This window comes from Martes martes, assembly GCF_963455335.1.
Source record: "Martes martes genome assembly, contig: scaffold_152, whole genome shotgun sequence".
Classification (NCBI taxonomy): domain Eukaryota; kingdom Metazoa; phylum Chordata; class Mammalia; order Carnivora; family Mustelidae; genus Martes; species Martes martes.
Window position 1 is genome coordinate 24,835 of NW_027666657.1, and position 27,224 is coordinate 52,058.

At 50.1% G+C, this 27,224-nt stretch overlaps 2 protein-coding genes across 2 annotated transcripts in view; one reads left to right on the forward strand and one right to left on the reverse strand.

Annotated features, from left to right (window-relative positions):
• Positions 1 to 8,976: 8,976 nt before the first annotated feature.
• On the forward strand, positions 8,977 to 15,501 carry CPA1 (carboxypeptidase A1; the record flags this gene model as incomplete). The annotated part of the gene is made up of 10 exons (XM_080831404.1): positions 8,977 to 9,041; positions 9,517 to 9,598; positions 10,056 to 10,289; positions 10,538 to 10,639; positions 11,176 to 11,277; positions 11,462 to 11,572; positions 12,168 to 12,258; positions 12,992 to 13,191; positions 13,590 to 13,674; positions 15,314 to 15,501. The coding sequence occupies 10 exons, from the start codon at positions 8,977 to 8,979 to the stop codon at positions 15,499 to 15,501; spliced, it is 1,260 nt and encodes a 419-aa protein (XP_080687530.1).
• Positions 15,502 to 23,849: 8,348 nt separating this feature from the next.
• CEP41 (centrosomal protein 41) overlaps positions 23,850 to 27,224 on the reverse strand; it is a 47,213-nt gene continuing 43,838 nt past the window's right edge. The window contains exons 9-11 of the mRNA XM_080831405.1: positions 26,671 to 26,785; positions 25,991 to 26,206; positions 23,850 to 25,340 (exon numbers count right to left, since the gene is read on the reverse strand). Coding sequence (XP_080687531.1) covers positions 25,192 to 25,340; positions 25,991 to 26,206; positions 26,671 to 26,785 — 480 coding nt within the window. The 3' untranslated portion in view covers positions 23,850 to 25,191. The remainder of the gene's footprint in view (positions 25,341 to 25,990; positions 26,207 to 26,670; positions 26,786 to 27,224) is intronic.

Sequence of the window (27,224 nt, forward strand, 5' to 3'; positions counted from 1 at the left end):
GAGGCCTGGGGTAGAGACAAGAAGGCTGAGCCCAAGGACCATGCAGCCGGTGGTCACGGAGGCACCACGGCCAGGGGAGGCCTGTGCCCAGAGAAGCTGCGCCTTGAGGAGACCTGAGGAAGTCAAGGTAAAGAACCCTTGAAGAACCCAGATCCTCTCCAGGGCAAGAGCCAACAACAGAGGAGGAGAGCGTCCCGATTCGGGCTGCATTTCCTTACGAGAGGAAGTGGAAGTGGTTTGAGCAAGCTAGAACCTCCAAGTTAAAGTTTTCGGCTCTTAGCGGAAATACGAAGCCATGGGCTGAGTTAGTATAAGCTATAGACAAATAAAGCAAGTTACACCTTTGCACACTGGAGTCTGTGATTATAACTTTTGTACCCTCTGCACAAATATTTTCATTTCATCCTCTTGAGGGGAATATTACTGGTATTAGTAAGCTTGTATTTCAGATGAGGAACGCATGGTCACGACTTGGAGAGGTTTTAAAGACCACATGAGGCCACACGCATGTGAAGTGGTTGGGGGAGATTTGAACTTGGGTGTGTCTAACTCCAAAACCACTCTGTCATCATTTGTCCAAGTGCGACGTGTAACCGCACCTGCAGCAGAGTCCGTGGGGAGTCGTTGAATGTGACGGTAGTTGGGTTCCATTCCCAGATTGAAATGGAATCTTTGGGGTGTACCCCCCTGAATCTGTATGTTTACTATCTGCCCCAGGAGTTGTGAGGTTCCTTAAAGGCTGAGAACCACCTGCTCTCCTGCCTCCCGGAAGAACATATTTGAGTCTTCCTGGGGACGTTGGGGCTCAGCGTCTCTACCCTCTGCCATTATCCATTAGGTCTGAAGGTGGTTACAGCAGCAGGAGGCTGGTCATTCTTCCCAAGGGGCTGCCTTGGCCTTCACCTAAAGTAATGTGGTCAGAGGCCACAGGCATCAATACAAATTCTGGCAATACAAATTCTCAGGCCACCCCAGACCTCCTGAACCCACATCTCTGGGAATGGGGCCCAGGCGATGCTGCAAAAGCACTGCCCTAGAAGCAGGAGTAGCTGGACCCTGATGGGTTTCTCAGTAACAACAGTGAAAATAATAAGCTTTCCTAGCACTTGCTGTGTGCCAGGCATGGCTGCAAGTGCATTACAGGATTCAACACATTTCCTCCTCGCAGCTCTAAGAATTAGGACCTTTACTGCCTTGATTTTCAGATAAAGAAGCTCAGGCTCAGGATAGTAGCTAAGAGGCACCCAGCTACCTGAGTGGCAGTTCTGGGACCTGCGTCATGCCCAGAGCCCCTCAGAACCAAGGGCCTGGAACTTGTTCTCACAGCCATGTTGACAAGACTTGTGTGCAGCCAATAGACTCGGGAAATTTGGAGCTGAAACTGCTTTATAGAAGGGGGTCGTCTTGAAAGGCAGCTTTCTCTTTAAAATCCTTCGGTGACTCAACTCCCCCTGCCCCATCCCTACCCCACCACTGCCCAAGATGCTACATGGCTGGCCCTGGTGACCTCTCCTAATTTGCCTGAACACCTTGCTCAAGGGCCCCAACCTCACCAGCCTCCTCTCAGTTCTTTCCCAGCTGGAAGCATTTACACACGATGCTCCTTCTTTCCGGAACATTCTCTCCTCTCCTCTCTTCCTCCATATGGCCCACTCCTTAAATTTCTCCCTTCAATATAATTTCCTCACCAGTCCTTCTAGAACCACCCATTAGAAGTGGATCTATTATCCTCTTTGCAAGGCCTTGGTGTATTTCCGGGATTACAGTGATAATTAATTGACTTCTGTGTTGTTTTGTCTCTGCCGCTAGTTTGGCTGCTCCATGAGGGTAGGGACCATGTTTGGGTTATTCAGCCTCACTCAGCTCCTGTCGGGTGCACAGCAGGAACTCAGTATTTGTGGAAAGAGTGTTTCTCCTCCTGGGGCTTTTATAGATTCTTACTTCCGTTTAGCATCAGATGACGGAAGCCCACCTTACTGTGGCTTCATCAGATGGGGGTTTTATTTTTTTCACATACTAAGTTGCATGCAGTGGGCAGACCCGCCCACCTGACTGATCATGACTTGATACACGGGAGACCCAGGCCCCTCTGGCCTGCTGCGTCTGGCTACCCTCCCGTCATTTCGACGCCATCATGGGACTGAATTCCAGGCAGGAAGGACAGGGGCCAGGAGTGGGAGTCCCCCGCCAAGCTGGTCGATCCACGGACTTCCATGACACTCTGTCGGCTGGGACTGTGTCAGGTGCTCATGCTCAGCGGCAAGGGAAGCTGGAAAAGCACCTTATAGCCGAGCACGGTGTTGCCCCAAATAAAATTAGAGTTCTGTTGGTAGGAGAACAGAGAGAATGGGTATGGGAGGACAGCCAGCAGTCTCCTGAAGCTGCTCTGAAGGGAGAGAAGATCTGAAGGGGTCTCCGAGTCAGTTTCTTTGCTCTCGTTAAACAAGTGACTGACTTAACATCAAGCCAGAGAACTTTCCAGGGCCCTTTAAGCTTCCAGCCAAACCCCTCATCTGGGGTCTCTGGATCATTGAACTTCTGTGAGGCCCTCCATGAACCTAACAGCCGAGAGGAGACTAAAGCCAGGGGTCTTCCTCCTCTGACTGAGGGGTTCTCCTCAGCAAGCCCAGGAACGTAGTGGCTGGAGGGGTTTAAGTGTGTCCAATAAAAGCTCAAGCCTTAAACATGCGAGTTTTAGAGATACTACAGAATCATCTCTTTCTCGTAAAATCTGAACTTTTTTTTTTGTTTTTCATTTCTTAGGTATATAATGCTAAACAGGAGTTCAGTTTTTCTACATTCTGCTAGGGTTGGGTTTTTTTTTTTTTTTTCCTTTCCCCTTCCAACAAACTGCTCTTTTTAGGTATGTTTTTTCATCCTTTTCACCAGTAAAATTTATGAGCATTTATTTAAAAGAAAAAAACATTGGAAAAACTGAAGAGAGAAAGAGTGATTATACATATGGAAAGCTATAAAGAGCCACAGTGAATGTGTTGCGGTTATTGCTTTCTTAAAAAAACAAGCCAGGCAGGCGGTTTGGAACCTGAAAGAGTCCTGTGTGAGGGCAGGCGGGCGGCAGAGGCTGAGAGTGATGGGCGCGTGGCCGGGGGCCAGGGAGTCCAGTGAGGAGCCGTTAGCTGCCTCCACCCCCGCTCCCCTCCCTCCTCCGTCTCCCCTCTGACCGCCCCAGACAGGCCCGGAGAGAAAATGACTTTACGGAAAACATAAAATTAAATTTAAAAAAGCTTCTTCAGAAAAATAAGATGGCCCAGACAGCCTCTGACTACGGCTGGAGGGAATCTAGGGATGGTTGGCCTGTCGGGGCCTCACCCTCTGGTGAAGTCACACCACATCTTGAGTTTGGGGTTCGGGGGGACATGTCATGTTTTTCTGGGGACGGGGGTGTCCTGAAGGACAACTTTAACCTGTTTGGCCTTCGAATGTTCTCCTGTCCCAAGCATCTGGGATCATCCTTGGGAATGATATCATGTCTGCAAATCCATTCTTTTGGCTTGTCCCTGGGTCGCCTCTGGCCCTCCCCCTCACCCCCACAGGGTCTGCAGTTGGCCTCCTAACCAGCTTTGCCACGCTCTGTGGTTCCCCATCCACCCTCCCTTCCTTCCATCCACCTCCCTCAACGCCCTCAATGCCTAGCTAAGACCTCACGGTAACATTTCACTAATTTTTACTTGGGGATACAGGAGGGAAATACAATGTAGAAAGTAAATCACTTCCGCCGGAAGCTGGTTTTGGAGTCAGTTTGAGTCCCTTTGTGAGACAACCCCGTCCTACAGCCTTCACTCTCCCTGGCCTTCTGCCTGTTCCCACGTTACTTCTCCCCTCCCCCATTTCCTCTTTTACATTATGGGACATTCCTGCTTAGATCTTCTCTCTTCCGTCTCTGTTCTGAGACTTGGGCTCTGACTTGACATTTCCTAAAGACCCACTGGGGTGTTTCTCTCTTCAGGTTACAAATTGTACCTCCTTTCCAGACACAAGCCCCAGCAGCCCCTTTAAAGGGATAGTTCTGCAGCTTCCAAGCAAACAAACAATAGCTTCTACTGGGCACTCAGTTAATGAAAGAAAAGCTCAAGGAGGCTGCTGTCAGGGCCTCCCCACCACCCCCACCCAGCCTTCCAGGAAGCCCCCAGAGCCTGCAACCTCCCACCACAGCCTCAGCAGTCGGAGGCCCCTCTCAACCCGCAGGCTCCTGGGAACACTCACCCATCACAAGCCCCAGGGCCCCCGTGGCTCTACTCTGATCTGCCCACAAACCTGGGGAAGGCTCTTTGTGCTCTGCCCAGACCTGTCACCAGGGCTGTGATTTGTTTGGGGGTAAAATATACAAATGTCCTAGAATCATAACGTGTCGCTGCTGGAAGGGATCACAGAGATCATTCCGTCCACATTCCGTAGGACAGAATTGTGAAGGAAACTGAGGCTCCGGGATGTGCGGTGACCTCCCTGAATGATATAATGGGTTTTGTGGCCTTCTACTCCTGGACAGCATTCCCTCCCCCGTTTTGCTCTCTCCTGAAGTTGGAGAATGTCTCTGTGTGAGCTGTGTACTTTCTTCAGGCACATGTGACAGAGAGCCGACTGGATAAAGCCGGAGGGAGAAGAAATGGAATTAGTTGGCTCATCTCTAGATCTGTGGTGGGGGTGGGGTGGCTGGAAGCACCCCAGTCACCTGTCCTCAGAGTTGGGAAGGGTGGACCCAGGGGAAGACAGAGGTGCTATTTATCAAAAGGAGGAGGGTGCTGAGCAGGGAAAATGAAGAGATGGCCATTATAGTTCACCACCTCACTGCCTCAGATTCTCACAGACTTCTCTTCCCATACACACAACTGTACCCCAGACAGCATTAAACACACTTGCCAAAGCGAGACAGCTGAAATCTCATCCAGCTGTCATCCAGTCAAAATTTGACCATTTTGACTGTGCCCATATGTGCTATCTGCAAGGATATCCCTTCTCCATTGTCCTCCTTTGATCCCTAATATGGACATGGACTGACTCTCCTGCCTTTTTAACAAACCATTTTCTAGGTTTTAGTTTGGGGATCTTTAAGCATTGTCTTAAAACCTATGTTTACCATGCTTGGGCACTCTCTGGCAACAGGGCTGCCACAAATAGTTGTCCAAGTTGTGCACTGCACAAAAGCATTCTGCTAAGAGGATGAGGGACTGTCTGCTCAGAGGGAGAAGGATGCCCTTTTCTCATAAAGTCTCCCCTAGGCTAAAATTGTATTGTCCTCTCACAACACAAGCATTTTACAAGCTTAGTAAGGGGGTGCCTGGGTGGCTCGCTCAGTTGGTTGGGAGTCTGACTCTTGATTTTGGGTCAAGTCATGATCTTGTGGTTGTGGAATGGAGCCTCACATTGGGTTCTGTGCTTGGTGTGGAGTTTGCTTGTCCCTCTCCCTTTGCTCTGCCCCCAACCCCACGGCTCCCAGTTTCTCTTTCTCTTAAATATATAAATAAAATCTTAAAAAACATAATAAAAGCTTAGCAGGGCATCACTTAGAATGCTTTGTTCAGACTTAGTGCTTTTTACAGTTAATAAAAAAGAAACGTATATTCTTTCATATTATGTAGTCCAAAGGTGAGGCAACAGACTTCACAACCAAGGAAAGGTGTCTCCTTCTCAAGTGTGGAAAAAACATTTTCTAGAAACTTCCTTGCTGGCTTCCCTTCATGTCTTATTGGCCAAACTGGGTCAAATGCCTACCCCTAAATCAATTACTTGCAAAAGACAATGGGATTCCTCAATTGTCTTAAGCCAATCTTGGAATTTACCTCTGAGCTGGGAAGGGGGTGACCTTCCTGAGCGGTGATACCTGCACCGAATCTAGGTTTGTTCCTTGAGGAAGAAGGGAGGGCCACTGGACTCTACTCCATGTGGCTACAGCAGGCCTTCCTCTGTTTGCATTCAGGCCTCTGACCTGTGCCCTTTCCTTGACTCTGGATGCCAGGCTGGTGGCTTCTTTCTCATGCTACTAGGTCCTGTCCTGATGTCCTTCATATACCCCCCGTTTTCCACACAATGGCCTCCATCTTTGCTCCTGCTTTGGACCAATGTGAAAGAAGCTCCCGTGGAAAGGCAGGGCTGTGGCCTTCTGCTCCTGGTTCCATTCTAGCAGTTGCTCTTCACCAAAAGACTATTTTCGGCTCCCTGAGGGGCTTTGGAGGGACCCAGGGAATTAGGCCTAGCCTCCACCTGAGACCCAGAGTCCTCTCCTGTTGTGTTTTCAGCTTTCTACCAATGCTGCCTCTAATTTTGGCTTGCAGCATTGAGTTAATCTTTTCCAACCTTGCAAGAAAAATAGATTATGTGACTCTTGGCCACCTTAGGTTGCTGGCTAGAGGCTTCAAGAGGCCTGCTTGGTGGGGCTGTCCCTCTCCCCACATGCCCCATCATCCCCCTTCCTCCAGTGGACTTGTCTTTCCTGGAAGGAATTCACAGAAGGCTCAAGAAATACCCAACACCCCCAACATGTGTAGTGTGCATGAAACTTACAGGACACCTTTAGATTTAGAAACACAGAAAGAAATATTGTTTTCGTAATGCAAACTGAAGAAAGGGTCTACAGAACCTTTCTTCTTGCTGGGGGACATACTGGAAAGTGCGAGAACACTGTAGGGCGCTAAGAGTTGAGGGAGAATATGAAGGATGGCTAAAACACAGTTCCTGGTCTGAGGAAACTTACAGTCTCACTGGGGAGACACACATTAAGGAGGAGTAAATGAGAGTGTGTTCAAGCACTGCCTAGAGTCATGAAATACCCATTCCTTTCTGTGTCTGGTAAAATCCTGTCATTAAGACTCAGGTCAAATGTCACCTTCTTGGTAAAGTCTTCCCTGGATGCTGAATATGGGCCCATAGCCTGGAGTCCGCAGCCCTCCAGGTACTTCTCACGCACAGCAGAGAAAATACCCCACTCAGGTCTCCAACAGGGAGGAAGGCATCCCCAGTGGATCCTTTGTTCATGTAATTCTGTCTCGGTGATGGCTTCTTGTAAGACCTGTTGGAGAACTGACACGTTGGTTGGTTACTTCCGTCTTCCGCATGAGACTGTGGGCTCTCTGAGATCAGGGACAAGTCAGAGGGAGCCGAATTGACCGAGGGCCTCTCCCCTGTGTTGTGATGTGGCCATATATCCCACAGGCTGACCCTAGACATTGACATTGACTGGTGTTCCTGTGGGATGCAGGACTCCCCTGACTCAAAGATTTTGTGTCAGCCTGGCCGAAACGTTCTCAGAATGGTTCCTGTCTGAGCTTCTCCTGCCCAATCTCCTCTCCTCCCCCCTTTGCTTCCTCCCTCCTTCCCCTCTTCTCCCCTTCTCTTCCCTCCTCTCTCCCCAACCCCCCTCCCCTCCCCTCCCCGCCTCTTCTCTCAGGGGTCAGCCCCATAGCTTGGTATGTAGGCTCTTCTGCTTTCTCCTGTTCTCTCTCCTATATCCTTCATGGGCAGTTCTCCCCATGACTCTCCTGCATGTCTTATCCTGTCTTGGAGACAGCTTCTTGGAGGACCCCAAGAGAACACAAGTTAGTTGGTTACCTCTGTTGCCTCCACTACACTGTGAGCTCGCTGAGACCAGGGACAATGCGCCTTGGGCATCATCGCAGGGGAGAGTACAGTGCTTCACCTGAAGAATGAATACACGAGGGGGTTAGCATTCAGAGAAGGGGCAAATACTCGAGAAAGAAGCCAGAGGAAGCTTCAGGGAGGAAGTAGATCTTGTCTGGGGCCTGGACGTCAGGCTAGGTTGCTGGAGAGGAAAGAAACAGTCTTCACGGAGTCTCCGAATCTGCTGGGGGTGGGGGTCCAGTGTGCTATTGTCTGCTCGGAGCTGGGCTCAGGACAGAGTGGGGAGGGGGTGGGCAATAGAAGGGGATCCCTCTGTCCTGGCATGGGAGGGCTGGCCAGGTAGGGGGTGGGATAGGGAGGCGGAGGGAACAGATGGAAACCAGAAAGGGCCACCTTGGCTGTTGTCAGTGTCCAAGCCTGAGGCCCTGACATAGAGCAGGGCCCCCAGATGGTGCTGGGTAGCCCCTGGGGGCCCCTGTGGATTAGGGCGGATTTGTGTGAGATGTTTCCGAGGTGAGATCAGCGTCCAGAGCCAGAATCAATTCCCCCCTGTGAGTTCCACTTTCTCCTGGACACTGTGCAGTCCCAACACGGGTCTGGCCCTGCTTCCTACCACCACGCTTTCTACTCAGATGACATCTGGTTGTGGTTCCCATCAAGGGGAGCCCTGATCCTGAGCCCTAGAGCAGTGGGGGTGGGGGCCAACATAGGCGAGAGTCAGGTTCCTGCCCCAACTGCTGCTGCTGTGGCCTCCCACAAGACCATCGAGGCTGGGAGGAGTGGGGCTGGGAAGTGCCCTTCTGGGGGCCATACCCCAGAGGGCAATGTGCCTAGCCCCAGGGAGGGGCAGCCCCGGACCAAGCCAGCAGATGCGGGAGCGGGGTGGGGGCAGAGAGCCCCAGCTTCCTCTGCCACAGGAACAGAGGGGCTGGCACTTAGGAACATGGGGGAAGGGGACACCTCCTGTGAGGCTCCAGCTGGTGTGGCCGCTTTGGAATCCTGGCTCCTCCACTGCCCGGTGGGCAAACAGGACTGAGGCCCAGGTGCAGGGCCTGAGGTGCAGACCTGGGGCGATGGGCAAGCCAGGGCCCAGCTGGGAAGCCTCAGGCCCCAGCTGACCCTCAGGCCCAGGTGGGCGCTTCACAGCCAAGGGCTTGAGGCCTGGTTTATCTCCCCAGCTGCCCAGTTCCCTGCCACTTTATCAGGGAGGGTGATAAGGTGTCAGAGCTCAGGACTCCCGTCCTCCCCCCACCGTGGGACCCAGCCCAGGTGCAAGCGGGAGGACAAGTCTTGGGCATGGCCAGAAGACATCTGACCTGGGAGAGTTTAAAAGGCCCCAGAACCTTCTCTCAGCCTCAGTTGATGTTCCCAGTTGGCTGCAGCATGAGGGGGCTGCTGGTTTTCAGTGTGTTGCTAGGGGCTGTGCTTGGCAAAGAGGACTTTTCGGGGTAAGAGGATGGCGAGAAGGGGGTGCTCACGCAGGAGAAGGGAGGACTCGGCCCCGGGCCAGCATCTGGAGGCGACAGATGGGCTGACTTGTGGGAAGACTCCAGAGAGGCACAGCCTAGTATACCCCGGGAGGCAGGCTGACCAGGGGCCGGGGCTTAGAAGGGGCCCGGGCCCTCATGGAGAAATCCGAGCTTGAAGGAGTTTTTAGGAGAGGAGGTGGGAGGAAGCCTGGCTGGCTTTGGAGAGAAAAATAGAGTCTAAACTGAGGTGAGGATAGCAGCTGTGTCCAGAAGGTTCCAAGGAGCCTAGGCCTTGCATTGCTAAGACCCCTCATGCTTTCTCCTGCTCAGCCAGAGGGTCGGGGCCCAGCCCGGGGATTCCAGGCTGCTCCATGCCTCCCTCCTCCCACCTGGGGAGGGTGAATGGCCAGTCCCAGTCACTCAGGCCCTTCATCTCTCCTCCCGCTCTGCCCAGGCACCAGGTGCTCCGAATCTCCACTGCCGATGCAGCCCAGGTAGAGAAGGTGAAGGAGCTGGAGGACCTGGAGCACCTGCAGGTCAGAAGGAGTGGGGAGTCCTCCCTGAGGCCCCCTGGTTCCTCTCGGGCCAGCCGATCCACCCCAGGATGCCACCCTTCCCTGGGGCCCCCCGGGTCCTGGGCCCTCTCTCCTCACCACCCAGAAAGGACCCATGGGACGGATCCCTGTTAGGAAATGATTCAGCCCCCACTTCCCCCAGTTCCAGAGTCTCGCTGCGTTCGAGGATCTGAACGAAGCGGGGGGCCTCCTTTCCGGCCCTTCTCTCTGTCTTGCGGTCTGCAAGCCCCTCCACCGTGCGTCCCGGGCCATCTCCCTGACCGCAGTGGACTCGGTCTGATGCCCACAGTTTCCTCGTCCCCTGCCCTTAACAGCCATGCCGCAGCCACAGCCATAGGGGACGTTCTGGCCCAACCTCCCCTCGCGGGCGGACCCCTCCCCAGCTCGCTGTGACCATGCCTGCTCTCGTCCCCCCCAGCTGGACTTCTGGCGGGGCCCTGCCCAGCCTGGCTCCCCCATCGACGTCCGAGTGCCCTTCCCCAGCATCCAGGCCGTCAAAATCTTCCTGGAGGCCCACGGCATTGGGTACACGACCATGATTGAGGACGTGCAGGCCCTGCTGGACGAGGAGCAGGAGCAGATGTTCGCCTTCCAGGCCCGGGCCCGCTCCTCGGACACCTTCAACTACGCCACCTACCACACCCTGGAGGAGGTGAGGGAGCCCTGGGTCACTCAGCACAAGCACCGAGCTCTGCTTCAGGCTGGCGGAACGCGGCCCACCTGGGTGGGCGTGGCACCTGCTGGGTCTCCAGGCGGCCCTGTGGGGGGGAGTGTGGGGGCCGGGGTCGTGGCTCCCCTGGATGGCCAGGCTTGCAGCTGGCAGGCTAATGGGGCTGCTCCGGGAGGCACCCAGGTGCCTGGCAGCCGCTCCAGCTGGCCTGCCCTTCTCTCCCCTCTCAGATCTATGGCTTCATGGATATGCTGGTGGCCGAGCACCCGAAGCTGGTCAGCAAGCTCCAGATTGGCAACAGCTACGAAGGGCGTCCCATCTACGTGCTGAAGGTAACAGGCACCTGCTTGAGAACGGGCAGCCACCCGTGTGGTGAGCCACGGTCACAGAGAACGCACCATGACATGAATGCCCCGTGTGGACATTGGGGAAGGGCAGAGTTTCTATGCTGGTCTAGCTGTAGGCATGCCTGTGCACACCCAGTTCTTAAATTTTTAAGGGACCCACGTATTTTCAATCAAGTGTCACATTGCGGGAAGTAACCCAGAGTCGGGGGAGTCCAGAGAAAACATTTTGTTTGGGATACCCCACAGAGGACTGTGTATGGGCAGCAGAAGAGGGCAGGGCCCAGAGTGCTGGCTGAGGCCTATTCACCCCAAGGCTGGTTTCAAGGCTGGAGGCCACGTCCTGCTGGATTCCCGTCCGGACACCGCCCCCCCCGGCCCCACACCTCACCTGAGTGATGGCCCCACACACGGAGCCTCCACCTGACATACCCGGGGAGCAGAGGGCCTCCGGGCCGGGGTTTGCTCCCCTTCAAGGAGCCAAGACAGGACCCTAGCTGCATCTCTCTGTTCTTCTTGTCCAGTTCAGCACTGGGGGAGAAAACCGTCCTGCCATCTGGATCGACACAGGCATCCATTCCCGGGAGTGGGTCACCCAGGCCAGCGGGGTCTGGTTTGCAAAGAAGGTGAGCCTGGGGCACTGCGTGGGGCCCTGGCCTGGTGGGGCTGTGGTCAAGAGGCCCAAAGAAGCCCTGGCCTCCCCGGCTCACCCCGAAGCCGTGAGGCAGATGGAGCAGGTGGTCACTGCCTCCGTGTGGCGGACAGTTGGCCTGACCCACCCCGCCTGTCTGTCCCTGAACTCCCCACCAGATCACACAGGACTATGGCCAGGACTCCACTCTCACCACCATTCTTGACTCCATGGATATCCTCCTGGAGATCGTCACCAACCCTGATGGTTTTGCCTTCACCCACAGCAAGGTACAGGCCTTGTCCCGTTCTTGGGGGGAAACAGGGTGGGCCTCTGGCCTCTGAGCCCCATGAACTACTCACCCCTATTCTCAACCCCCAGTAGTCGAGGGAGGGGCAGATAGACTTGTCCTCCCAGACCAGGGCTCTCATCTTTGGCATTCTGGACATTTGGGGCGGAGAATTCTTTGTGTGGGGGGCTGTCCTGAGCGTGCAAAGGGTTTAGCAACAACCGACCTAATACTCAGGAAACACTAGGAGCAACCCCTCCATTGAGAGAGCCAAAAATGTCTTCAGACTTTGCCAAACGTCCTGGTATTTTCCCCGGGGGAGACCCACTGCCCTGGACCTTATCTCCTAGCTTCAGGTTATTTTATGGTGGGTATATCACGCTACCAGTCCAGTAGTGGGGGGTGGGGTGGGGGGGGACGCCTGGTGCCTTCCTTCCCTCTGGCCAGATGCCATCTACTATTGCCACTGTCCTCTTTCCACCAAGAGCCTCCTTTGCAGACCTTCCTGACAAGCCATTAAAAGGGGTTTCTGACACATGCTGTGTCCACACCTGTGCTACAGACGGTGACAGACAAGTGTCTGATTCCTTCCCCAGAATCGCATGTGGCGCAAGACTCGGTCCCTCACGGCGGGCTCCTCCTGTGTTGGAGTGGACCCCAACCGGAACTGGGATGCTGGCTTTGGGAGTAAGGCCCCATGGGATTTGGAAGCAGGGATGGGAAACCCAGAGCGGCTCCTTATCCTCCTGTGTGCTGTTTCCCCCACCTCTTTCCTGCCCCAGCAGCGAGGGCGGAGTTGGGGGGGGAATATCAGCGTCTCCTCTGAGGCTCTCAGTGAGATTTTCTTGTGCCTTGTTTCTAGAAACAAATCTGGCCTCAATGGAATTAAGGCCTGAAACCCATGTAGGGGTTTTCTAGGGTAACTTTAACTCCTTCCCTCTGTGGTTCCTTCACTACAAGAACGGGTCTTGGGGCGCCTGGGTGGCTCAGTTGGTTAGGCATCTGCCTTTGGCTCAAGTCATGATCCTGGACTCCTAGGATTGAGCCCAGTGTCAGTCATGTCGGCCTCCATGCTCAGTGGAGAGCCTGCTTCTCCCTCTCCCTCTGCGGCTCCCCCTGCTTATGCTTGCTCTCTCTCTCTGTCAAATAAATAAGATCTTAAGGGGAAAAAAAAAAGAATGGGTCTTGCTTGAGACTCTCCTGGGGCAGGAGATTCTGCCCGTTGTTACCTATGCCTGGCTGGGGAGAGAGGGAGGATCCCCAGGTTATAAAAGGCCTTTGGTCTTTCCTTAATCCCAGAGTGTGGGTGAGCCCTCCTGCTTTCCACCTCATTCCTACATCCATGCAAAGAACTTGAGGTTGTGGACGCCACACTGCTTGGCCGTGAGGAACGCCAGCTAACCCCCTTCCTCTCCCACAGTGGCTGGAGCCAGCAGCAACCCCTGCTCGGAGACTTACCATGGCAAGTTTGCCAATTCCGAAGTGGAGGTCAAGTCCATAGTGGACTTTGTGAAGAAACACGGCAACATCAAGGCCTTCATCTCCATCCACAGCTACTCCCAGCTCCTCCTGTATCCCTACGGCTACAAAACAGAGGCAGCCCCTGACCGGGATGAGCTGGTGTGTGTCCATCCCCTGCTTGCCCTCCGGTGCCTAGCACCCCTTTCTCCCATGGAACCCCGATGGCTTAGGCAGACCTGCAATGCAGACTAGCCTCATTTTCTGCCTGGGAAACTGAGGCACAGAGGGCTTGACTCACTCCTGTCACATGAGCGAGCAGGGGGCAGGACTAGACTTGGAGCTGGTACCACAAGTTCAGTCTGGAGCTGCAGGGTGACCAAAGGGCAGAGACCGAAGTGCCAGCCAGACATCCCGTGGGGTTAGAGGGCCGTGGGGCTGCCGAAATCCTGCGCTTTGTTGGGCTACTTCCCAGCTGAAAGTTGGGCTACCCAGGCCCTGCTGTTATGGCCTTTTATTTGCTGGCTGTGACAGCTGGTATCGCTTGGCATTTTCTCCAGGATCAGCTGGCCAAGTCTGCTGTGACAGCCCTCGCCTCTCTGTATGGGACCAAGTTCAAGTATGGCAGCATCATCAAAGCAATTTGTAAGTGGGTGCATGGTCTCTGGGGTGACACCAGGTGCCAGCTTAGCTGGTGTTTCCTGCCTGAGGTCCTGTCCCTCCTGGAGGACGTGCCTAGATCTGGGAGCACGGGCCAGGAGAACAGTTCTCGGCCGTGCCTTGGGGGGCAGCAGGGCCCTTTTCTGACAGGAACTCTGCCTTCTTTGATACCTTCAGACAAGCGTATCAGCTCCTTTGAGCATCTTTGTCCCCTTGTTTTAGGTTAAGTCCAGCTTTATGGAGGAGGTGGAGGGTTCTGCTGGCGTTTCTGTATCACCAAGAAATTCAGCTTAAAAACATACTCCTCTTCCGATGCCTTTCAATTTAAAGAAGATATCTTCTATCTTATCTATCCCCAGCTTACTTGTACCTGCAATGCCCCTGGGAGGTGCACTGCTACATCAAAATGGAATAACGTCAGCAAATTTTATTGAGCACCTATTATGCCTTGTTTTCTGTGCTTGGGGAACAGTTGGGAATAAGCAAAGTTCAGGAACTGTACATTCTAGTGGAGGAGAGTGACGATAAACATGAAGAAGTAAATGATACGGTATGTTAGGTGGTGAAAGTTAGGGACAAAAAGATAAACTAGAACAGGGTAAGGAGAAACAGGGATATGGGGCATGGAAGTTGGGGATGTGGGTAGAAGAGTAGGTCTCATTTAGTAATAACTGGGCAAGTGTTGAAGGAAAATGAGGAAGGGAGCTAAGAGGCTATCTGGGGAAGAGACTTCTGGGCAGAGGAATCTTCTAGAACAAAGGACCTACCCTGTGATCTGGACTGGCATGTTGGGAACATATTGGGAACAACATGAAGCCCCATGTGATGGCAGTGGGGTGAGAGGGCTCAGAGTCATAGGGGATGGGTGGGGTAGGGCCAGATGCCTTAGGGCCCTGAGGAATGCAATAGGTTTGCTGGCTGACAAGAGGCAGGGGACAGGGACAGAGATGAGAGGGCTGCACACACCCCTCACATACCTTCTGCTCAGGGTGCCAGGTGTTAGCCCGTGAGTGGGCTCCACTGGCCTTACTTTTGGATTCCAGGCCCTGTTTGGAAGCGGTTGCAAATGGCATCAAAGTTTTTTGGCTTCCTTCAGTGCTGTCAACTTACATTCTGATCCGCAGCTGCCTCCTGCACCCCTGCCCGATTTGAAACAGCTTCGTTACCCACTGTTCACTGCAAATCTGGGCCAAGTTTCTTGCAAAAAGCCAGTCAGGGGGCTTTCACTTTGCCTCTGGCCCTTTGCACTTTCTCCTGCAGACTAGAGCCCCAGGGGACAAATCCTGGTTGCCCAAGTGGGTAACTCTGGTATATTTGGAGGTTTGACCAAAGCAGCTGTTGGAGGGGGTGTATTCAGTGGGGATTTCACAATTGCGAGAACTTTCTTGCAACCCCCTGTGATAGGAGAACCTCTGCTGGTCCCTCTCTCTGGGCCTCTTGAGCTGAGAGCTGTTGGGGAAGCTTCTGGGAGGAAGCCAGGCGGCTTGGTCAGTTGCAGGCCCCAGCAGACGTTAACTCCGATGAACCCTGCGCGAGGTTCCGGGCTTTGGACCAGTGGGCCCGGCCCATATTAATGTGTCAAAAGTGATTGAACTTTGCTCTCTGGCATCTGCTCCCGCCCCAGACCAAGCCAGTGGAAGCACCATTGACTGGACCTACAACCAGGGCATCAAGTACTCCTTCACCTTCGAGCTCCGGGACACGGGGCGCTACGGCTTCCTGCTGCCGGCCTCCCAGATCGTCCCCACGGCCCAGGAGACGTGGCTGGCACTCCGGACCATCATGGAGCACACCCTGCAGCACCCCTACTGAACTGACCCATCGGCACCTTCCTCTTCCTCCTCCCTGCCCAACCCCTGCCCCCCAACAACAAATAAAGTTTGATTGTCCATGGAACAGAATCTGGGGGCTGGCGTGGAGGAGTGTACGCGGCGTGTCTGCCTTTGCAAGCTGGGGCAGAAGGGGCTTAGTTCCCGCAGGCCTCAAGGGGAATGTGTGGGTGGCTGGGCTAGATGACCCCCAAACTCCCCTGCATTCCAAGGTCCTCTGAAGTTGGATCCAAGTGGCATCTGTTTTAATTAGACCACCCTGCGCTCAGCTCATCAGGGCGGCAACTGGTTCCTACCTCGGGAGCCAGCACAGCCACAGCTGCTAACCAAATGCTGGGCACCCTGCAGGGGTGAGGAATTCCGCCTGCACAATAGTAGAGCTAGTTGGGTCCATTTATCTACAGAAGCAATAACTCGGGAGACGGACTAGAATAATCGTGGGGGCCACTGCTCTTCCAAAGACATGTCGCTGCCAGGCAGAGCAAACTTAATTAAGTCAGAAGAAAACAACTGGGTTCGATGAAAAATTTACTGAAGATAAAGAACAAACAGCAATCCCAGAACATTTTATTAGTTGTAGTACGTCACGAAGACTTTGCTTTTAGGGACAGAAGTAACCTTATTTTTCATATGCCACATCCTTTCTGGCACACTTCCATTTCCCCTCATGTTTTACCCACTACCGCTCCCTTATCATCTGCACAATTCCTCAAATATAAGACTCTCCCTTTGATACTCTCCGTAGCTCCTAAAACTTGCTGACCTTCCTCCTTTGGCTTGGTGGTTCTGATGGCTGTGGTATGGCACTGAGCACTAGCACCACAAGACACTGGACATCTCAACTTATTTCAAAGCAAGAATCTACCTCGTGTTTCTTCCCAATCTCTTCAGATGCCAATGTGGAGCAGGGGGTTACTCTCACAGGAGTCACTGGGAAGGGGGTGAGGGTGGGTTGGTAGGTCCCCAAAGAGTGAAGCTGGCAGGTCAAGATGGCAGCCTTCCCCTGTGTGAGCCAGGTGGGGTGTCACATGGCATCCAGCTCTAAGGACTTAAGAGGCTTATCTTTTCCATAGCTCAAATGCCCTACTTTTGTTTTGCTACCAAACATTCCAGAAAACAAAAAGTGTGAGGAAGACTATACATGTGGTATATACAAACTTATATATATGTAGGTTTATGAGGCAAGGTAAAATGGTATTTCAGTCTTTTTTTTTTTTTTTTTTAAGATTTTATTTATTTGAGAGAGTGCACGAGGGCAAGCTGGGTTAGGGTAAGGGCAGAGGAAGAGGGAGAAGCAGATTGAGCACAGAGCCCAATGCGGGGCTCAATTCCAGGACTCTAGAGATCATGACCTGAGCCAAAGGCAGCCATTTAACCTACTGAGCCACCCAGGTATCCAAGTATTTCAGTCTTTAAAGAAAAATGACCTGAAGATTTTATAACACTTCCTTCAAGTTATCTTTTGGGAAACACTTCCATTTAATCTATGTAGATAGGCTGAAACCTATTTTAAAGGCTCAGTTTGGGCAAGTCGAAAGCTGATCTTGTTTTTTGCTTAAGATGGCAAAAGACAAGAAGAGAGAAGCAAAAAAAATATTAATTTTAGCAAGGACACTTTATCTGACAAAATTGGATTACTTAGACTTCAAGGATAGAATTGCTTAATTTAAAATAATTGTGCTTCCTGATAGCGGGCACCACTTTGTTCGGCATTCAATGTCCAAAACCACCAACAGTAGTTGATATCTAGATGCCCAATAAATATTTGTTGAGCCCATGTTCTCTCCTTTTGCTAACAAATGAACTCATGAATTTTATAATCTGTATAGTATAGGCTGGGGAGGTATTTTGAATTCCCTGAATGGTAGTTTAGAAAGTGAGGCTCAGACCAAGTTAGTCTTAAGACACCTGACAAGATAAGGAACAGACCCCAGTAGGAAAATTCCATGAGGGCAGAGACTGCATTGATTTTTTCAACACGTAATCCTCACTGGTTGGCCAAATATATGGCACACAGTAGGCACTTAATAAATACTTGTTAAATGGAGACATGGAACTTGTTAGTACTATTTTTTTTTTTGTATTTCCAAGAATAGGAAGGGGTTTATATTTTTATTTGCAGATACATATTTTTACAAATCTGGGGGCGAAAATTTTATTTTAGAACAAAACATAAAGCGTAAAGGGAAATGATAATTTTAGAAAATAGTGCAGCATATATGAAAAAGTATTAAAAATCTTGAGGGGAAAAGAGTTCTTATAAGTAAAAGGAGTTAAATAAAAAGGACTACCATTTTGAAAGAAAAATAAGCAATTCCCAAAAGAAGAAACAGAAAAAGCCAATAAGCGTATGAGAGATACCGATCCTCTGATTTTTTTGTACATTAAAGGAAAGCAAAGGAATCATTTTTCTCCCATCAGATTGACAAAGAAAAAAAAAGACTGACAACTCAGTGTTATCAAGGGTATGAAGAAATAAGACCTGTCATGTACTACTGGTGTGAGGATAGATTTATGCCACCTTCCCAGGGGTGGGGGGGAACACACAAAATAAATCAAAATTTCAAATGTACTGTTGCTTTGACCCAGAAAGTCCACTTGCAGAAATTTATTTTATAAAAACATTCAGACAAGTTCAAAGATATGTATGTAAAGGCTGCAATAATACAAAATTAAATAAAAAGGAAAAGAACCCATTTGGGCTCCAGCGTAGAGGCCCATTTTGACGTGTTTGAACAATAGAGTAGCGTGAGGCCACTGCAGACTGTGTTGACATGGGGAAATGGGTCACAAAATACCGAGTGAAATGAAGCCAGCCATGTTCTGAAATAGGATTGTGGTAATGGTTGCACAGCTCTGTAAATTTGCTGAGTGTCATCAAACTGTACCTTTAAAAATGCATGGCTTTTAGAGTATGGGATTTGTACTTCCATACAGTTGTTTAAAAAAATAAGAAGTTGGTTACAAAATAGTATGTTGAGTATGAATCTCATTTTTGTCTGAAACACACATACACATGCACATGTAGACACACACTATGCCGGGAAGGATATATTCTCCAGTAATAATCGAGGTCACCCTGGGTAGCGGTGGTGGTGGTGGTGGTTTTCCTCTTTTCTGAATTTCTTGAAATAAGCTTTTAGAATCAGGAAAAAAACACAACTATTTCAAACACACCAAATACCCTGTGGGTAAAGTTATCCGGAATGAACTTAACATCAACATCCAGCATTTCATGGCCAAATCTTAATTTGTGCCCAGGTTGTTTTTTATAATTTGCCTCAACTCATCTCTTCTGCTCTGGCCTCCTCTTTCTCCATCTCGCCTAGAAAAATGAATCTTACCTTCGGAAAAATGTGTACTCCAGATAGAACTGGAAGCAGCAGTGTTTCTATCCAGGGAAGGGGTTTCCCCTGCTCCCAGTTGGGAGCTGTTCCCTGAGCAGTCTGCCATAGCTCAGATGAAAATCCCCAAGAGCCCTTTCTGCTTGCATTCGGTTCCTGCAGCAATCTGGGGAATTGATTATGCTAATTCCTATTTTCCAGGGCTTTCCAAAAGTCTTTATTTCTAAATGAACACATTCGGCTTTTTTCTAAGACCATTCTAGATGGTTCTCCATATGGCCTGTGGGCCACTGGTGGTCCACGAGAATCCTTCGGGTGGCCTCTTGAAGGGACACTCAGATATGCACGTGTAGCTTTCCGGTTTGGGCTTGAAGTTCAAATTGAAATGTCATTGGCTACAATCCAGATATGACCTCACCGGTCCCTCATCCAGCGCAGTGCTATTCATCATCTCAGCGAGGGTTTTGCAAGGGCAAGTGGGGCCAGGTGGGTTTGAGGGTGCAGAAGGGCTCTTGTCCTAAGGACTCCAAGGACAGAAACATCATTCTGCAAACATCATCAGCCCCAGGTGCTACTCCCAGGAAACTGATCTGACCAACTATCACATTCAAATCAGCCACATGAAAGAAGGACTCCGAGAGAGAGGCACAGAGGACCCATCAAATCTGAAAAACTGTCACAGGGTAATGAATTTTCCCCAAAGCTTTCAGGATCTGCATTAATTTGGCAACTGGAATTGTTGAGTTGAGTTAATCGCCTAACAACCGCAGAGACGGAGACTGCCAAATGTTTATGGCCAAACGCAAAGAAGAAAACGAAAAGTCTCCTGCTCTACCACAGGGGGGGCATTCTGCTACATTCTGGGGAGAGTGCAGTGGAGCAAACGCTCTGTGGACACGGATGGAGGCAGAGGTTTGCCGCCGCTTTCCTCCCGTGAGACCCAGGCCCGTGGCCAGGAGCCAATTCCCGCAATTTACGTCTCAGTTTAAATCAGAGACCTCACCCCAAAGGAAAGGAATGATCAGACACAAATCATATCAATGTGGTTTATTAAATGAATAGTTCAATTTACGAAAACAGCTTCCTTCTTTTCTGACAGGTTCAAAGTTTGTAACTCCCGTTTTTTAAGTGAGACCTCATTCGTGTTCATTCGGACACAGAATGGATTCCAGAAAGCCTGGCGCCCCTGCTCTCAGGACAGGCGGTGGGAGCCAGACAGACAGTGGATCTGTGGAAATACATACTCCCGGGAGCAGATGTGCAGTCTCTGAATTCCTGTTGCCTTTTGTGCAGGCTGAGGAGGACAAGCTTTCAGTGGGATTGCCGGGAACAAGGAGGGAAGGGAGGCTGATACCCGAGGGCAAGTTGCATTCACGTTGGTAAATCGGGTTGTTACTGAGGGAGAGCGCAGTGCCTAGCTGATGTGGGTAGACAGAGCGGAGCGGTCAGGATGAACTTGCTCAGAAACCACGGTTCTCAGGTCGCCTCTGGGCTTCTCCATCTTTAGCTCAGGGGCTAGGGGCTCAAGGCGAGTTGGTTAATTTCCACCTGCTCCTCAGTCCCCTCGCTTGAAAAATGGGGTGCCCCTCTCATGGGACTGTTGTGAGAACTGAGCCAAAACACACCTGGAAGAGTCTAGAAACACGGCCTAACAAACAGTAAGCGTGTTTGCTAGGATCATTATCTGGAGAGTTTCGAGATTTGAAACAAGGGAGATAAAGAACCCACTCTCGGATGGGGATGGTGTGCCACCTGTGTTTGATGAATTCCAAAGGCTACTGAGAGCCTGAGGGGACCATGAAAACGGGCCTGGCGGACTGCACATAGCCAGGGTAATAATAACGGCCCTAACAGCTCCCAGGGTGCCCCCTGTAGTGGGTAATCTAAAAATCTCAGGCTTGTGAATGCCTCTCCTACAAAAGCAGGATGTACACAGGGACAAAAGATAAAGAGCTTGCCAGGGTCTCCAGAACGGCAGGCCGGCTCCAAGTGGCCCCCATACTCCAGGCCAGACCTCAGTCTGGACAGCTTCAGTGCGTTTATTCACGCGCGCTTCCTAAGGTCACTGTCCTATCGCTGGTGATTCTCACCCTCTGGGAGCTTATAGTCAAAATAATGTCTACTGGAAGACGTATTTGCATCCTTTAAAAAAGACAGTCCATCAGTCAGGAGCATTTAGTAAGTGGCCTCTGTTTGCCACGCATCTTACCAGATGCCTCGAGATGTTACACAGGCGAAGAGCATTTGCTTCTGCGTTCGGAACAAAGGAGGATCAGCATCAGAGAGTGAGACCGCCAGGGGATCGCGGATCGCAGCGTGACAAAGACTTTTGTAAACACGCATAAAATCACGCACTGAATCCTGCTTTGTCAGAATTCAGTGCTGACAAATTTCCATCCTTATATTTTCCACGCCATAACGGACCTACAGATCAGCTGAAGGACACGGCGACAACAGTGTCAATAATTACTACCGTTTTGAGAAAGTATTGCGACCCAAACGTATTCTGAACACTCTGGGAGCACAGTGCGTCTTATTTCCTGTTTTTATAGGAAAAAAATACATTTGTTAATCAAAAAATTAATTGAACTGCATATAAGCATATCATCATGCCCACATAATTAAACTGATGAATTATAATGTATGTTTCTGATGCTTCTTGTAAAAAAAAAAAAAAAGGAAAAGAAAAGTATTATAGGAATCATGTCTTTGAAAGAATTGTGATGACTCTGAATGACCAAGGAAGACAATGACTATGGGCTGCAACCGGGGAAAGGAAGGTTCTCGGCGATAATCATCGGGGTTGGGGGAAGAAGGCAGTCGGGGATGTAAATCCCACTGGACAGAAATTAATGACCCCCCCACCCCTGCCAACATGTCGGATAACATAAAGACTGAATCTATAACCAATATGTGACATGACAGAACCCGAAACCAGCACAAGAAAAATTACCTACATCTTTCTTCCCAGCTGAGGACTCTGATTTCACTGATATTCCACCAGGGAATTGGGGAAAAGAAGGTTTTTGTTTTGTCCTGTTTTTTTGGTGAGTGGCCTGGAGTCTTCAGAATTTTTGTATAATCTCGATAGCTCCACAGGAAAAAAAATTAAAAGTCCCTCAGCAACTAATGAACACTGCTATTTGTTCTCTTGTAATTCTGATTTACAACAAGTCCGACATGACTGCACTGATCTTGGTGTTCTACTAAAGGCAAAAAATAAAATGACTCTGAGGCCATTTGCATCATTCCATACCTTCCAGTAGATTAACCCTGGCATTATTACAGCCCAAGATATGTTTTTCATTTTTGGGTGAGTAATGTAGCTCCCCCACCCCACCACCCACAGCCGCCCACCCCTGCCATAGCCCCTCACTCCTTTTCTTGCTTCTTTGCTTTTCTCCTTCCTTCCTTAAAGACACACCCCTTTAAAGCACGGGTGTTATTATTTAGATTTTGGCTATCAGCACTGCTCAGGTGGAACTGCATTTATACATCATTAATGCAAGTGCCATCCTGTGGGGGGGTCAGGATGGGGGTGGGGGGGTGGGGGGGGTCACAAGTTCCCAGGCAAGTGCAGCCCGTCAACCCCTGGAACACTGACAAGAAAGTCCTGCTGTGAGGTGCTTAAGGGACCACCAGCCCCTGCCTGAACATGAGGAGAAACCCAGGCCTTCTGTCTGGAGAGCTAAGGTCACTCGCTCTGGTTGGAATGATGTCCTGATTTTTACACAAAGAATAAGTACCTTCTGGGGAGATGCCGTGAAAAGAGGCATGCTTTCAAATCACTTCGGTCTCGCAGCCCCCCCAGATCATCTCCACAGAGAGGAAAAAAGAAGTTGGCAGATCTCAGCATATGGAATGGCAAACAACAAATTAATAACTATGTACTTTAATCTTCAACATTCATAATTGCACAAAGTACCACCGATCACTTCAATAATACATGTCAGTTAATCCAATGAAGAAACTAGCAGAGTAGAACATTCAAAGCAGTAACTCGAGCGTGTAAAAAACTGTCTGCGAGTGGACACTTCACACACAAAGAGCAGAATCAGAAGAGGTCTTTGAGGAGCAGTGATTTAAAATCCTTATCAACAGGCAAAGCGCTACAGAGAAACACACATAAATATATTCAACCTGCCAGATGTCGCAGCTAAATGCACAGCGATTCTAAGAGGTTTGGCTACGGTGACTTTCCATATATTTATATATGTATGGATATATATATATATACACAAAGTAGGTTCTAACACTCTAGGGGTGTTTGGTGATCAGAATGCAGAGTGGGAACAAAGGAGGGCTACCATTCCTGTCAAAATAGAATTGAATGGGGAATCGAAACTCCTGACTAGTCAACTTTAAAATGGCATAAACAGAACTTTGTTACAGAGAGAGATTTTTTCCCCCCTTGAAAATGTATATGTGTCATAAATGGCTGAAAATCTTGTCCATGCTAGGGGAAAGTTGAGTGTGGAAAATTTGCATTTTTTAAAATCTATGCCGTAAAGAAAATAAAAAGCCAGAGCATTCTGGCATTAGCAAAAGGCTGAACTAAGTTCTCAGGCAATAAATTTATGGGGCAACATGACAGGCTCCTCATTAAAGCTATGTGTACGTTGGCTGCATTTTATACAGGATTCTTGAATCTTGTGGAAAATTGGGCACGGCTTGACATCTGAACAATGTCCCTGGTTTGTTTGATTTCTAAAGCGTCAGAATATGTTGCACTTTGGAAATCAAGTAGAGAAGAATAAACACACTAAAACAGAACTTGGCTGAATCTGAGAGTTATTTTTCCATATGTCTCTTTGAGATATTTATTACCTTTATTTCTCTTACAAACACAGCGCCCAATGCTAGAAATACAGAAATACTGTGGTACTTTTTCTTTTTTCATTTTTTTTCTTTTCTTTCTTTCTTTTTCTTTCCTTCTCTTTCTTTCTCTTTCCTTCTTTCCTTCCTTCCTTCCTTTTTTTTTTTTTTTGGTGGCAAGAAAATGGTCCCATTAAGGCAAATCTTACCGGCAGCAGGAACCACCTAAGGACAGGCAATTTTCAGTTGGCTTTTCAGAAGCTGGTTGCCATGACAAAGTGCACAATTTATTCCTCGGTCCCTTATCACAGCTACAGATCACAGACCATAAAAATTAACAAGGTTCTTTCCCTTTGCCTGATGATTTCGGAGTCCCTCATCCTTACCTGAGGTCTTTTGTTCCTCCAATTAAATGGAATGAATGTCAGTCACCTAGCAATTCAATTAATGCTGATTCAAAATTCTGGCCCAAACCAGAATCTATAATCACAACCTCCTAATCACAGCTCAGTCATGAGAATGAAAAGTAAGCAGGAAATTGCACTAATTACTCAATTAGACTAATACTGTATTTTAAAGCTAGGGCTTAAAGGGGCTGTCAGCCCTGACAAAGGACCATGGAGTTGTCCTCACCTTGTGTGCCTGAGGTTGCCCGACTGACGCTGCTGTTTTCAAGGGGCCATAATTTCTATCCATCCAAGATGGACGGACCGGAGCTGGGAAGTGGAAACGTACAATGGGGAGACCGACTGCCAATGAGAGGCAGGTCGGGGTGGGCAGTGGGGGTGCGTCAGTGGCCCTTAACACAGGACCGTCCGGCGGACAGGGCGTCCCGGTGAGGCGCCCTCGTGCCCTGTGTGAAGGCAGCTGAGCACGCATCGTCAGAGGGCTGGTTCCAGGAAAACAGCCAGCAGGGATGGACGCTCAGGGAGTGCGAGGGTGGCTCTAACACAACTGAAAACCGAGCAATGCTCCAGATGTCCCCAGTCGCCTCCCAACTCACAACAGACCAGTGGGCCCATGGCTGGGAGGGGCTGAGAGGTGAGAAGCACCCACCCCCCACCGCCCCCGAGATGGCTGCTGCAAAGTCCACCTGGAGAATCTTCATGAAACCAAGATCACGGAGTGAAAAAGAACTGTCTGGGAAGAACATACCAGATGGGACTGAAGAATTTACAAAACAATGCAGGATATGACCCAATACAAGCTGGGCCTTTTTTTTTTCTTTTTTTAAGGGCCTAAAACATTAGACTTTTTTTTTCCTGCTCAGTTTCAGAAACTTAAATATTCTGTAAACAACAGGGAGGACGCTAGAGCCTGTCATGCCTCTGGTTTTTGTAAAACTCCTTCCGAGCTGGATGCAGGCAAGCGCTGGCCCTGGGGCAGAGGGAAGAGGGCCTGTCACGCGCAGGGCTCTTTCCTCTGCAGCAGTTTCTGGAAATGACCAAGTTGGGAACTGCCCAGGGGTTCCAAAAGGAGAAAAAGTATTTATTTGACTAAGACAGACAAAGTCTTTACTTCCAGGGCTTGCCTTGCAGGTGGCCGCTGTTGTGCGAGCGGGGGTTCGGGGGGCCGCTGGGGACCCCGGCCGGCAGGCTCTGACCGCTGCGGGTGTCTGGAACCTTGGAGTCTCTTCCGGAGGCGTTAGCTTGGCTCAGGCGGCCTGAGGGAGCGAGAAAGCAGGGGCAGAGCTGCAAGAATGACTCTGGGCACGATCTGCCAAGTACACTTTCAAGTTAATGAAGTCTTAGGGTACAACCACTTTTAAGCTAATGAAGTCCTATTCAGTGTCTACTTTAGGCTAAAACCTACTCTTCATCCTTGAGATCAGCCTGAAGGTGGGGAAGGGGCAGGGAGGAAAGGAAGCCCAGAGAGCTTTTGCTTTTTTTCTTTTTTTTTCCCCTTCCTCTCTGTTACCCCCAGCCAGCCTAGCCTGGCCTTCATTCTTGGTAGAAATGGGTACAGGAGGGATTAAGGGAAAGAGAAGAGAAAGTAGTGTGCTCAAGGGAAGGCTAGACGGGGTTTCAAGGTGCCCAGAAGCCACAGAGGGAAACAAAGCCCATCGGAGAGGGAATCCTAGTGCCTCAACTTAGCCCCTCCGCTCTGGAATACGTACGCTATCCAACTGATAAACCCTTTCCCTTTCTCTGTCTATACGCAATGCCTAATTCTTCCCACAACCTAGGCTCACCCTACAAATATTTTAAGACTGAATATAAGAGATCAAACTTTTCATACGAGGAGGTGATGTTCAAAGCTGCATATCTCAAAGGTCTACGGAAAACATGATCTCTAAAGGTCAAAATATCTTACTAGAATTGTCTGCAGGACCCTGCTCCTCTTCCAGGTAATATTCTATCTTTTTTAAGTCTTCTGGGGTAAATCTCCATTTATTCTCAGCTGGCAGGGGTGGCACTTTGGGGCTCGATCGTTTCCGGGCAGAGCCAGGAGGAAGGGCCTGCTGGCAAGACGCTGGCAGGGAACCCGTAATCAGTCCTTCTGGGAATTTCTGAGCTAAGACTTTTAGACCTGGGTGTGAAAGAGCATCAGAAAAAGCAGCGTTAACATGGTGAGGCGAAGGCCTGGGAAGGCGGCTGCATGTCTCCTCATCTTTGGTCTTCCAGTCCGAGCCAACACAAGGACGGGACATCTTAACTGCCTCACCATGAAGCAGATTACACCAGAAAATGTCCATGGTTAGGCGGGATTCTGAGAATTCCACCAGAAATCCTTTTGCTCCAGTCTTCAGCATTAAGGTTTTTCTCCCAGAGTCCTATAGCAACAGCAGTATTTCAGGAATTAAAAACATGTGCTGACGGAGCTAAGAGAAGTTTCACAGAACTCCTGACCCCTCGTAGCCAGCGTGGTTCTCTCTCCTTCCAGAATTTGCAATTCTGAGCATGCACAGGAAAAGGGAGATAGGGGAGGGGGTTGAAGGGTTATAAATCCAAATACCTGTGTTTTCAATCCCAAGCAGGGTACAGCCCACTCACCTCCGGAAAGCATGAAGAGGTTCTCAAAGCCCCGCTCACACATGGTGGTGGCTGCCTGGCTGGCCAGCCTCTCGTCGTCGTCGTATAGAATGATGACCTTGCCGTGGGCATTTTTCTAAGAGTCACAGGAGTTAAGGTTCACCTGCTCTAGACTACCCAGAAACCACTAAGGAACAAGGAATGGTCTAGGGTCACCTTCCTGAGTTCAGAGTGTTGGACAACCCCACTCTTTTCCCCGCACATCAGCACTCCCTGGCTTTTTTTCTTTTTTCTTGTCATGGAAACCACATGAGCTGGTATTCTTTTTTTTTTTTTTTTAAATAAACGAGTATCACCGTGGTCCAAGACAGCACTAGCTCCACACCCCACACCCTTTAGCTCTTTTATCCTCACAGCCCTGAGGTACGACAATCTCCATTCACAGGTGAGGAAATAGAAAACCTCTCTGTCCCATGGGTCCGCTGCAGCCTTATTTACGCTAGTAAAAAAAAGGAGACCCACCTAAAAGCCCATTTGAGAGGAAGAGTTTAGTAAATCATAAGTATAGTATATAG